The sequence below is a fragment of the Artemia sp. Qi Xiang Cuo genome, chromosome 5 (assembly GCF_049724085.1).
Source record: "Artemia sp. Qi Xiang Cuo chromosome 5, ASM4972408v1, whole genome shotgun sequence".
Classification (NCBI taxonomy): Eukaryota; Metazoa; Arthropoda; class Branchiopoda; order Anostraca; family Artemiidae; genus Artemia; species Artemia sp. Qi Xiang Cuo.
Genome location: NC_142798.1, coordinates 63,235,589 through 63,248,896, shown reverse-complemented (window position 1 = coordinate 63,248,896; position 13,308 = coordinate 63,235,589). Strand labels below are relative to the sequence as shown.

The 13,308-nt window shown below is 31.3% G+C and overlaps 1 protein-coding gene across 1 annotated transcript in view; it reads right to left on the bottom strand.

The window, feature by feature from the left end:
* Positions 1–13,308, bottom strand: part of LOC148952375 (protein APCDD1-like) — a 210,321-nt gene that overhangs the window by 95,425 nt on the left and 101,588 nt on the right. The window contains exon 5 of the mRNA XM_089089195.1: positions 4,935–5,134. Within this exon, the coding sequence (XP_088945321.1) occupies positions 4,935–5,134 (200 nt within the window). The remainder of the gene's footprint in view (positions 1–4,934; positions 5,135–13,308) is intronic.

The window sequence follows — 13,308 nt, the reverse complement described above, 5'->3', positions numbered from 1 at the left end:
AAAAGGAAAGCAGAAGAAAGATTATGATGTGATAGATCGTGTGGAAAAAGAATGGAAAAGGATAAGGATTATGAAGTGTAAGAAAATTGGGGACGTATTTCGTCTAAAGTAGAAGGGAATAGTTTTTGTGTCTTTGTGGGCAAGGATGTGTTGTTAAAAAAAAAATTGATTTGAAGTAATTTTTTTAATGATTGTTTGGAATTAATTTTAAATTATAGGAATTTATTTTATATATTGCGGGGAATACGATTTGCCTGGATTGTGAAATATTTAATTTAAAGAAAAAAAATTTTGAGGTTAAAGAAAAGTAATCGAAACATTAAAAATCGGAATTTTGATATCAATAAATATATGAAAAAACGAGTTTATAATGCTGATTCTAAATATATAATTTTCATTAAGTTTAGTATTACTCATCAAAGGCTACGAGCCTGAAAAATTTACCTGATTTTTGAAAAAGGGGGAAAATACCCACTACAAGTAAAAGAATCTTAATAAAAATCACACAATCAGATTCAGGGTATCAGAAAATCCTATTACATAGGTTTCAAGGTCATATCTGCAAAAATGTGCAAATTTGTATTTTTGCCACATGAAAGATCACGGATGCATGTTCGTTTTTATTATTATTATTATTTTTTTTGCTGCAGGGGTAATCGTACAGACCCAGTGGTCCTAGAACATCAAGATAGGGCTCATTCAAACAGAAATTAAAAGTTTTAGTGCCCTTTTTAAGTGACCAAAATGCTGGAGGGCAACTAGGCCCCCTCCCACGCCCCTTTTTTCCGAATTTCGTCTGATAGAAATTTTAAGATAGTCATTCTGTTCTGCATAGTTGAAAAACCCAGCGAATATACTTTTGAAGGTAACAAATTCCTCCTAGAGCCCTTATAGAAAGGTCTTAGAGTTAAAAATTGTATATATGCATATATGTATATATATATATATATATATATATATATATATATATATATATATATATATATATATATATATATATATATATATATATATTTATTTATTTATTTATATTTATGTATATATACATACATACATATATATACACACACACACACACACATATATATATATATATATATATATATATATATATATATATATATATATATATATATATATATATATATATATATATATATATATATATATATATATATATATATATATATATATATATATATATATATATATATATATATGTGTGTGTGTGTATATATATATATGTATGTATATATACATAAATATAAATATAATAAATATATATATATATATATATATATATATATATATATATATATATATATATATTTATTTATTTATTTATATTTATGTATATATACATACATACATATATATATATATATATATATATATATATATATATATATATATATATATATATATATATATATATATATATATATATATATATATATATATATATATATATATATATATATATATATATATATATATATATATATATATATATATATATATATATATATATATATATATATATATATATATATATATATATATATATATATATATATATATATATATATATATATATATTACGAGACATACATTTTACGAGATAAATTGATTTTTGACATTTATTTTACTTGTTATTATTATATGTGTATGTATATGTATATATATTGAGTTATTTAGATGAATTTATTTATATTGGTTGTTGTAGTCGTTCGTTCTCAGAGCTTTGTTTCTTCTTGAACGGCTACTTGTCAAATTATTAAATTGTGTTGTTTTTTGGTTTAGTGCGAAAGCCTTGTTAAAGCTTACCGTATTTGGTATTAATAAATAAAGGAAAAAAGTTTAATCCAATTCAATTCAATTCAATGATCATGCAAAGGTCGGAGGGTCTTTTGAGGTATACACCTCAAAATACCATAATTCTCATGCCCCGTTGGCATTATTCACTGATTTTCACAGAGTCAGTAGTTAATTTAAACCAAGTTGAGAACTTTATGTCTCCAATATTACAGGTTGAAAAAAACTTGCATGTTTATTATTTAGACAAGGTGTGACATGCTTATGTTTCTGATAAAATTTGGCAGTCGGGAAGGGGGGAGGTTGTTGGGCTTGCCACGCCTCCACTACGGCTTTTGTTTTCTGTGGGATTTGGCGCTTTGGGGAATGGAGATTTTGGATGTGGGTCACTTATGGGCTCAATTTAAGCTCCAAACAGTACAATCATAATAAAAACCAATAATAAAAAGACATGGGGGTAGCCGAGGTTGCTGAGCCAATAACGTCCGTTAGTTGTTTGCGTGGAAGACAGAAGTTGAAAGTTGAATTTTTGTTTTAATTACTGACATGGGATTGGTTACCTGAGATAGTTGTATTAATTGAGATAGCATGAGGCAGTTGTAAGCTATTATATTGCTGTAACTTACCTGGGAAGCGGCCAAAAGCTTAAAAATGCTGAGATGTACTTGAGTACCATGATTGGCTGGAACCAGGTACCTACAGAAAAAAAAGCTTTTCCCATGATGTTTTGGACCACTAATCGTTAAGGCCCAGCTGCTAAAGGCTTTCTAAGTTCCCATACCTCAGGAAGTCCCTGACTTTTCAAACTTCTCTAGCCTGTTAATTCCTGGACTAAGAACACCTCCCTTATGTTCCTTCTCCATGTCCCCTTAAAAAGCTACGCAATTAAAGTCCTAAAAACACCAACATATTAAATTAGATTATTAGAGGTGTGGTTCTGTTAGTACAGTGCTGGACTTCAAATTAGATTATCATTCGTTCGATTCCTGCTTGGATTTTTTTTTTCAATCACGGTTCGTCTCTTCTTGTGATTAGTTTTCAGTTAATTCCCTATTTTTGCAAATGTGATGCACTTATTTTTTAAAGCATATCCTGGGAAGGCTCATTTTAAAGCTATTACTCATAAAAAACGTGCTTTCTTATCAATTTTACCGTCCATAAGTGCCATATAGCACTAAAAACGGCACTTGTGCCCCTTCTTAAGCGGAAGAGTTTGGAAGCAGAAAACGATACCATTGCAAAAATTATGGTTCTAAGCTTTAACTAGCCTTAACTAGAGGTTTATAAGAGCCCCTCACGTATACTCCCCTCCAAACCCTCTTAATAGGTTGCATAAATCGCCTACTCATCAGAAAATAAAAGATTATTGCGAAAACAGAAATTTTTGCGTATAAATAAAGAAGATCATGGCAGCATTGTTTCTACATTAAATTTAATCAAAAACGAGCAAAGATTAATTAAAAAAACAGCTTTTCCGAGGGTAGTAAAGAACGAAGTTCAAACTTAAAATAGACAGAAATTATTATTTCACAGCCTATTTAATATTTATCAATTTAGCCTACCAAATAAGAATCTATATATATATTTTTTTTTTGGCAAAAAGTTTTCACTGGTTAAATTTTTGCTGTTCAGTGATACAGATTGAAAAATGTTTGTATAATTTCCATTTAAACAATTTGAGATATGACTAATTACTTTTCCACTTAAAAATTGGTGGTGGAGCGGGCTGTTTGAGGGTTCATGGGCTCAACTTGTACCTCTAATCATGAAAGTTCAAATTCCTTGGGGTGCAAAATACCCCCTCTTCCTTTTGACTAAAAATGTATGTGTAAAGAAAAGGTTATCCGTAGAATTTTGTACCCTTGCGCATGTAGCTGTGTTAGAGACTATGGGCCTTTGTGGCCTCAGCCTCAACTCTTGCTGGTTAGTCCACCAATCATAATGGAGTTGAATGGATCACATGCTCTCAGGATAGACGCTTTTTGGTATTTCTAACTATTTTGAGTGAAAAGGTGATTCCAAAGTTTTTTTTTTCATACGGTGCTACAGAGGTGCCCGGGGCAAAAAGGTATACAAGGAACGATTCCTTAATAAATTGTTTTTTTCTATTAGGGATCATTTTTTGTCAAACATTTTTTTTACAGTAACTGACAAAGAGACAGAGAAAAAAAAATAATGTTCGCCTTTAGAGCAGATAAGTATACAAGGGTTATATGGTTGAAAACTTTCCCTATTCTGAAGCATTTGTATCACTACACTGTTTTTTCGTGCATAGCGTTTTAAAATTAACTGAAAATGAAATTCGAAATGGCTTACAGGAATTTCGTAAAATTTTTTAAGGCTTATGGGTCTATAATTTTTCTTCCTGGGGAGAAGGGCCAATATTTAAAAAACAAACTTTATATGACAATTTAAATAAGAAATGCTAAGAAATTCAAAAGAAGTTAGGGTTTTGCGAGCATGGTCTCCGCTTTCCTACGTTCACCCCTGCTTATGCCTATAAATTTGAACCTTCTATTGGTCCCAGAAACTGAAAAAAAGGATTTCACGGAGAAGTGCCAGAAATTCAAGAAATTTTAGAATTTCTGGGATATCTTCAGCCCTCCTCCTCTCCCCTTTCTAGGTCCCTGCTTAGGCCTGTATCTATAAAAATACTTGTCAGCCCCGAAAAGGCTTGTAATGGCAGGAAAATTTGGAATTTCGGTAGAAAGTACCCCGAAATTCAGGAAAATTTTGGATTTCGCGTGGGAGCCCCCTCCTCCTGTTACATCCCTGCTTATGCCTATAGTTCTACAAATATTTGTGAGTAGAGCTTTTTACTTCAGTTTCAAGTCTTCAATTTATTGGCGTAAACAATTTTGTCAAGTAAAATTTGTCGCATCATTAAAGTATAATAATATAAATAATAAAATTTTCAAAGGCGTGTAACCTAGGAATTACTTGTCAGCCCCAAAAAGTGAAGTTGATACTTTATTTTTCTATCAATTAATTTAAGTACATTTTCTATAAAGAAATAGCCTCAATATTTACCAACAAGTTTTATTGAATTAAAAATAAACCCATTTAATTATCAAATGTCAAAAATTACATGGATAGGCATAATAACAGTAAAATCTTACTTGGGCTAAAAGAAATTATCCGTCCAGGCTTCTTGATAATTCGTACAAGTTGAATTTCATTAAATACTGCATGAATTCCATGTAGGCAATCATAATCCGTCAAATTGGAGCTTTCATCATGTTCATCATCATCATAACTATAAATCAGATATTGATGATGAGGTTTCCAATGACGCTTTTGAGCAATATCCGGACACGTCCTGAAAAAATATACGGCAAGTGATTGACAAGCAAGAACCAAGCACTGGAGATTTAAGGCGATAATAACTTAGGTATAGTCTCTATAATTAAACCTCTCTGTCAATTTAGGTTATTACATTTCCATGTTTTTGTCTCGTATATTTGAGAGTTTTTGCCATTAAAACCTTAGGGAGACGGAAAGACACATTATTGGGGGCTATTGGCGGTAAGCAGTATCTTTAGGCCAAAAGTTTGCCAGTTGTGAATATTCTATGGAAAGCTGGCTCATAAGACTGACTAGTGAAAATGGTTACTAATACGACTGGAAAAGAAAGGGGTTTTAAATGTGAGCACACATCCAGAGTCCTAATCAGCTAGCCTCAATAAATTCGCATTAGTAATTGGATCTCAGCTATGATTTTACAAAGTTTTAGAAATTACTTTTTGTTTTATGAAACTAACGACTTAAAAAAAATACAGAGAACAAGGTCATTTGTTGCCTGTTCTAATACTTTGGATTTGATGTTAAAAAACATTAGTGTAACAACCTCTACTAGTGGTTTGGATTTGCTTTCCACGTGTAGCCAATTCTTGTCTCCTCGCGCAGATCGGTCTAGCAGCTATCAGCTAATTGTGAATATCAAATGGAAATATTGTTGGGTCATACTGAAAAGTATCGACACTCAATAAGCTGCTCCCCAAAAGTATCGATACTGTCCTTTTAATACCAGTGTGTTATGAAGCAAGATGAAGCTAGAAATTGTAACAGAGAAATATTGTGTATTTTCTCGGGTAAGCAAATAGTACAAACAGACATTTTTTAAGCTGCAGTTGTGTTTTCGTAACACTGACCGCCTTAGGAATTGTCAGTTTTCTAATCCAATATACTTAAACTGCAATACTTGTTTTCACAGTAGATACCAAGTATCGCCCAGCTCTCGACGGAAAGTGGTACTTCACTACCCAGCTAATAAATTACGCCTTTCTTACACTGTCAGGTGAGTCAATAAGAAGTTCGAATGTTTGATCTTAGTAGCAGTTGAAGGGTTGCGCTTGCGCATTGTCTTTCAAACAGTGAGGATATGGGTGGTACAATTGTATCAAACTCAGTACATTTTCCTCCGACCTGTATATCTTTTTCTTTAAGTCAAAAATTTGGTACAATTTTGCCAAACTGGTACAAAATCAGTACAATTGCAAAAACTTCAGCAATGTTTTTCGATAGCCGGAATTAGGACTCTCACTGTTAATAGAACTGAGTTAATAGTTAATAGAACTGAGAAATACGTTTTAAGTTTTTCAATGTTATTAACGAACAGCTGTTTGTACAGACGATTTTTTTTATCTGGTTATAACATAAGACTTTTGATAAATAAAGCTGAAAGTTGGAACTAATTCTGCATTTGAGAAAAGAAGATATAACGCATTTTGAGGGAAAATAATAAGTTGTAAATTATTTTGAAACAAAAAACAAGATACTAGATAGTATGAAGATTGAACGATCAATCGTATTTTGTTTAATATGACAGGTTATAAATTTTACTTAAACAAAACTGATAAATACCTCTTGTTGAATAACGCAGCCAAGATTCGACTATTTTCTACCACCCGTTCATTTTCGATACAATGAATCGAAAATATCCTTTTTTTACTTACGTCACTTTTCAAAAAGTCATACAGAAGGTGCACCGTTAATTGAAAAAATCAGTTTCTTGGAACTTGTAAATCTGTTGGTTGTTGAAACCCAGCTTAGTCGTTAAAGAACATCAGTTCTGTATTTATGAAATTTCAAATTGTTTACTTTTGGAAAGGGGAATGAAGATTTGGATTTGGACTTTAGCAAATAAACAAACCATTTCCTAGAGGTTAGCCGCTATTAAAATATCACGAGAATTGGCCTAAATATTGGCATAAGAGATCTGCCACTGGGTTGGAATTTTTCTTGGGAACTGTGTCGTTGCCATGTAATCTACAGCTGATGTTTGTAGCAAAATATTTACTCTGCATCAGTATCACATTATTTTGCTAAATGAGCACCATAAGATGAAGTTTTTTTTTACGATTCAAAACAGTTGATATTTAAATTAAATTGGTACACTTGACAACGTGAGTAAACAAGAGAGATCTGAGGTTGGACTCCCTGGTATTATTAATAATTTTGAAGATTTTATCCATATTTTCCCACACTTATAGTACGATTTTTTTTTATTTTTTTTTTACATGTAAACCCTCCCCCTCTCAAAGACAAGTTTATTTGTCAGTGCCTACACCTAATCATAAACAGTACTCACTATAAAACATGTTCTGATAGTGCACTTTCATGGCTAATACCCCTAAAGGTGATACAGGCGCACACACAAGAATTTGTTGTGGACGTTTGTTATTTTAGAGGGATGGGGATTTAATTTTTTTTAAACACACAATTTTTTAGAACTATTTAAAGTTCACCCAAACGCATATAGAAATGGGGACGCACAGGTTGCCGTATGCAAAACAAAAAAATCGTATGAAAAATCTCCAGATTTCAGGAAAGCGGACAAAAAAGTACCCCAAAATTGACGTACGTGCCTAAGCCAAAAGCGATTTTGTAATGTGTACTCTTTGGACAAAAGAGCATAGGGGATAACCTGGAATACCTGATTTACTAAGAAGTTTCACATAACGTAGTGCCATGTCCTACCGTGTTCTGAGAGGTCGTGAGACTCCAAGCCACTTAGGGATCCCCTTGAAGTGGATAGTTGAGCTAGTCAAGAGGGTGACAGGTTCAAACTTGCAGTGTCGAGGCTGTTCTGTAGGCAAGCGGAGTCAGTGCCCCGGTGAACCTACTGAGTTTTTCTTATGACGAAATTCTTGGCACAGGGTTGTAAAATTTAGGGCCTGATATACTACTGGTCATTATTTTACCTAGGTTTTCTACCTAGAGATGTGTCTGTTGAAATCAGGGTTGCCACTGTAGCACAAAAGTACTATTATAGCACTATTTCATTATGTGTAGCACTATAGCGCGTGATCAGAATTGCTAAAATAGTGCTAAAATAGCACGAGAATGCTATTTTAGCACTATTAAAGTCAATTTGTGGGAATAGCACCGAAAATCGCTGTGTAGCACGCAAATTTCAGCAATTATACCACTTTAAGAAATGACTGCGGTGGAAACCCTAGTAGAGATCTCTTTTAAAGGAATTAATTAAAAAGCTTTCCGAAAAAGAAGTTTTCAAAAAAAAGTAAAGGCCATATTAAACTTAAGATCAGAAGAAATAGAAAACTGCAATAACTTAAACTCAAATAACCAGAAATTACTATTACAGAATAAATGAAACCCAAAACTTAAAAGCTTAAGTTAAAACCAAAAGCTTAAACCAAAAGCTTAAGTTGAATATGCAAATCAAGTTTAAAATGAACAAAAATATTTTGCTATTGAGGCATAAATGAAACCCAAAACGAACAGAAACTAAATAAATAATTATAGCAAACAAACAAACAATAGTTACTAATATAAATGAGTAAATAGATCTTAAAACGAGTGAAATTTAAATTGAATATGCAAATCCAGCGTGAAACGAACAAAAATCTCTACAAAGAAGAGCTTGGGTTTTGCTTCCTCCTTCCACTGTAAAAGTCTAAAACCTACTGCGTCATTTGCTCTTTACTAAAAACTATATGTCTTGAATAGTCTTGAAAAGTACAAATAAAATCAAACTGGATGTTTGATATATAAGGCTATTAATTATTAAAATGTCATCTGTTCAAGATTTTATCTCACTGTAATTTTATTTTCATTTTTAATGCTGCAATAACTGGAAAAGAAAATATTTGTAACATAATTCGTTTGCAGTGAAGCATCAATGACGTAAGTAGTAACAGTATAATGCATTGAAATCTTACATACATATCTATGCCTTAGGCGTAAGTTTGAATGTAATCTTTCAATGCATTGTACGGTTACCAGGGTCATTTGCGTACAAACATGTCTACAGGTCTTTACACTCTAGGAACGACGCAATTTCAAAGTTCAACGTCTTTTTTTTTTTTAGTTCAAAAAAACCGGTGTCTCTTCTTTTTTACTCGCCTATTATTTTTTTGTATATAATCAGGTTCCATATTTGATTCTCAATCAGTTTTGAAATTAGTAAGAGAATTGAATTCAAAGAGAATAGTTTTTATTTGCTAGGATATTAGTAGAGGAAAAAAAATGAGGGGTGCATTTACATTATTGGAGATTAATGATGGAGCTAACAACAGTGATGTAATTACTTCTTTAGTTTACGAGATTTGCGAATTTTTTTGCGAAGAGGTATTAGCGTAAAAGTATTGCGATGGTTAAGAATGCCTCACGGGGTAATTAAAGAATGGGGTGCTTACATCAGATACTTAATAGATTTGACGATTACAAGAGACATTGCTAGAGTCAAATATATTTGGTGTTGGTGATATTATGACCCTCCAAGTCCCCTGGGGAAAGGGCTGCACAGTGTATCGGTATCGGACGTATTATTTTTGGGCGTATTGCTATCGCAGGTATCTATACAGATTTTTAGGAGCTCGTATAAAAGATATTACTCATATCTACGTTCTTCCTATAAATTCAACCATCAGCAACTTCGATTTTAAATTTTACAGTCTTAAATTCCAATCTGATTAAAGTCGTAAAAAAACGACAGTCCTAGATAGAGCCTAAGCTATCAATATTTTAAATACGATGCATAAAAAATAACACAATTTGGTCTGTTTGATATTTATTCAGAATATTAATGAGGGTGCCGTTCCCCCCTCCCCAAAACCAAAGCTCACGTAGGATAAAATAAAAATAAAATTGTTTGTCTTTTTTTCAATTATGAACGTCACGATTTTAAAACTTATAGGCTTAAATTTCAATCTGCTTAACCTCTTAAAAAAGAACGCCAGTCCTATATGGAGCCTAAGTTATCTATATTTTAAATACGTTGCATAAAAAATAACACAATTTTGACTATTAGGTCCATTTGATATTAATTTTAAATACGATTAATAAAAAAAACACAATTTTGACTATTAGGTACGTTTGATATTTATTCATAATATTATTGTGGGGGTCCATTCCCACTCCCCAAAACCAACGCTCACTTAGTATAAAAATTTATTATTTATTTTTAATTTATAAAAAAAAATATTTTAAAAATTATATGATTAATTTTAAATCTGATTAAAGTCTTAAAAAAAAGACAGTCCTAGATAGAGCCTAAGCTATCAATATTTTAAATACTATTCATAAAAAATAACACAATTTTGACTATTAGGTCTGGTTGATATTTATTCAGAGTATTAATGGGGGCGCTGTTCCCCCTCCCCAGAACCAAAGCTCACACAGGATAAAAGAAAAAAATGTTATGTCTTTTTCAATTATGAACGTCACGATTTTAAAACTTATAGGATTAAATTTCAATCTGCTTAAACTCATAAAAAAGAATGCCAGTCGTATATGGAGCCTAGGCTATATATATTTTAAATACGTTGCATAAAAAATAACAGAATTTTGACTATTAGTTACATTTGATATTAATTTTAAATACGATTCATAAAAAATAACACAATTTATACTATTAGGTCAGTAAGATATTTATTAAGACTATTAATGGGGGCGCCAGTCCATCCTACCACAAACCACCAGCTCTCTAGTAATAAAATAAAAAATTGATTATATTTTTAAATTATGATCGTCACTATTTTAAACATTTTCGGATTAAATTTAAATCTGCTTAAACTTTTAAAACAGAACGACAGTCATAGATGGAGCCTAATATATTTATTTATTTAATACTATTTATAAATATTAACACGGTATTTAAGAGGATTTATTTTTTTATTTTTTTCTTATTATTATAGGGACGGCATGTCCCACCAAACACCACAAACCGAAAACAAAGGCTCAAAGAAAAAAAATTGTATGACTTTTTTCATCTATTAACGTAATTATTTAAAAAATCGATTATATCTTATCAAAATGATGAATATCGTAAAAAAGAACATACTAACTATATTTGGAATCAGCTCTTTATATTTTAAATACGATGCATAAAAAATTAACACAATTTTGACTATTAGACCCGTTTGATATTAATTTTAAATACGTTGCATAAAAAAATAACACAAGTTTTACTCTTAGGTACTTTTGATATATTTTCAGAATATTAATATTCCTCACCCCCCTCCGCACTACTACAACCCATCACAACACATTAAATATAGTGTTAATATTTAAAGGAGACGCATGGCTCGTTAATCAATTTTTAGTCTTAAATATGATATATTTCTGCAGGATTGTTAAGAACCGTTTTAGCCAAAATACCCTATACCTGAACAGCTGTCAAAAAGCGTTTGAATTATGTGTTAGATATGTGGTCCGCTTTCAATCAGAAACTCAAACTGATAAGATAGTTAAAAGTATTTATACGACAATGTGAACTTAACGTGATAGGCGAGGTGTTGAGGAGGAGGGAACCCCCCCTCATCTACGTAATAATTTTGGTTCATTTTAAGTTTTTAGTGTTTCTCCTTACTTTCAGTGGAATTGTTTTTTTAATATTTATAATGCACTATAAAATATCGAAATAAACAAAAAAGACAAACATTTTTTTTTAAAATTTTAATTTAAATTTTTTTGTTTTTTTTAAGTTAATATATTTTCTTCTTTTTTTTTTTTTAAGTTTTTTTTGTTTTATGAAGATAAAAAAACCCATTTATAAAGAAAGAGATTTCCATATAAAAACTAGTTTAACGAACCACAAAAAAACTTTGAAAATGTAAATATAAACATTGACAGCGATACGAGTGAAACAAGAAAACAGTTAAGGGCACTTCTAAAAACACAGAAAAAGGACAAACAGAGCCTTCTGTATAATGGTAGAGATGTGAGACGCTTTAGTCTATTAAATCACGCAATGAAATACCCTGTGATATCGTTATACCCCGTGATATCGTTATGCTAAGCATTCCAAAACACGAAAATGCTTAAGCGACCAAAGAGATTTTTTTTTTTTTTTTTTTTTAATTTTTCTTTAAATTGTGATTTTGTATAATATTTCATTATATAGTTACACAAGTAAAAAAAGTGATATATTTTTTTTTTATAGTTTAGTTTACATTTGTGAATTTATTGCATTAAATAATGAATTAGAATATTTAATTAGCTGTTTGGGTTTTCAGACACCATAGCTAGTTGAAACTCTACATAAATATCTTCATTTTTAACCTAATTGCGTATAGTTTAAATAGTTCTAGGAGGATGAAGTATTTTTCTACTTAACAACTGCATTAATAACTTCCAAGATGATAGGACAGTATGACACAGAATTTATCAGTTACCGAGAGTTCAATAACTCCCCTCGCAATGACTTCCAAGGGTTTTATGACTCCTCCCCACAATGAATTCAGATGGTTTTAAGACTCATCTCACTAGTCATAACTCCATTCAACCTTGAGAGAAGGTATAAAAGTTTGATGAAGTATTTCTCTACTTAACAACTACATTAATAGCCTCCATGATGATAGGACTATATGACTAATAAATTTTCAGTTGTAGTATATATTCTTTCTTTTTTCATCTAGCCGGTAATTTTTTTTTAAGTCACATGTTTATCTAATAAATCGACTGTTATCATTGTTTATTGAACTCCAATCTCTATAGGAAGGAACCGAGATTGGGGAGTACAAAATTACTATTTATAAACAGATTGGGATTCTCTGATAGAGTGAGTACACCACTAAATAATGCTGGTCAGGAACTGACAAATGTCCAGGAGGAAGTCAGTGAAATTTGCAGCTTTTTCGGAGTTGAAGCGCTCTACGTAAAGGGCAATGTGCCTACAGATAAAGTTTTAATTCAAAAGTGTGACCCTAGGATTCCACTTTTCAATCTAGAGGAGTTTAAGTTTCCTAAATTTGAATGGGGCTATCACCGTCCTGAAGACGAGGTTAGGTTCTTCGCACAGTGGATACCTAAGAACATACCTGATCGGGATAAATCCATAAGACATGTTAAAAACTATCCTATATCACGGGACCATCGTTTGTGGATGTTTAAGAGTGAACTCTAAGTGCTATTTTTATGTAAACATTTGTTGTTGTTGTTTTTTTTCTCAAAAAAAATCTGTTAATACATTTAAGCAATAAATATCTTTAAGCTTAACCCCTTCATGTTCTTTAGAATAGTATTTAT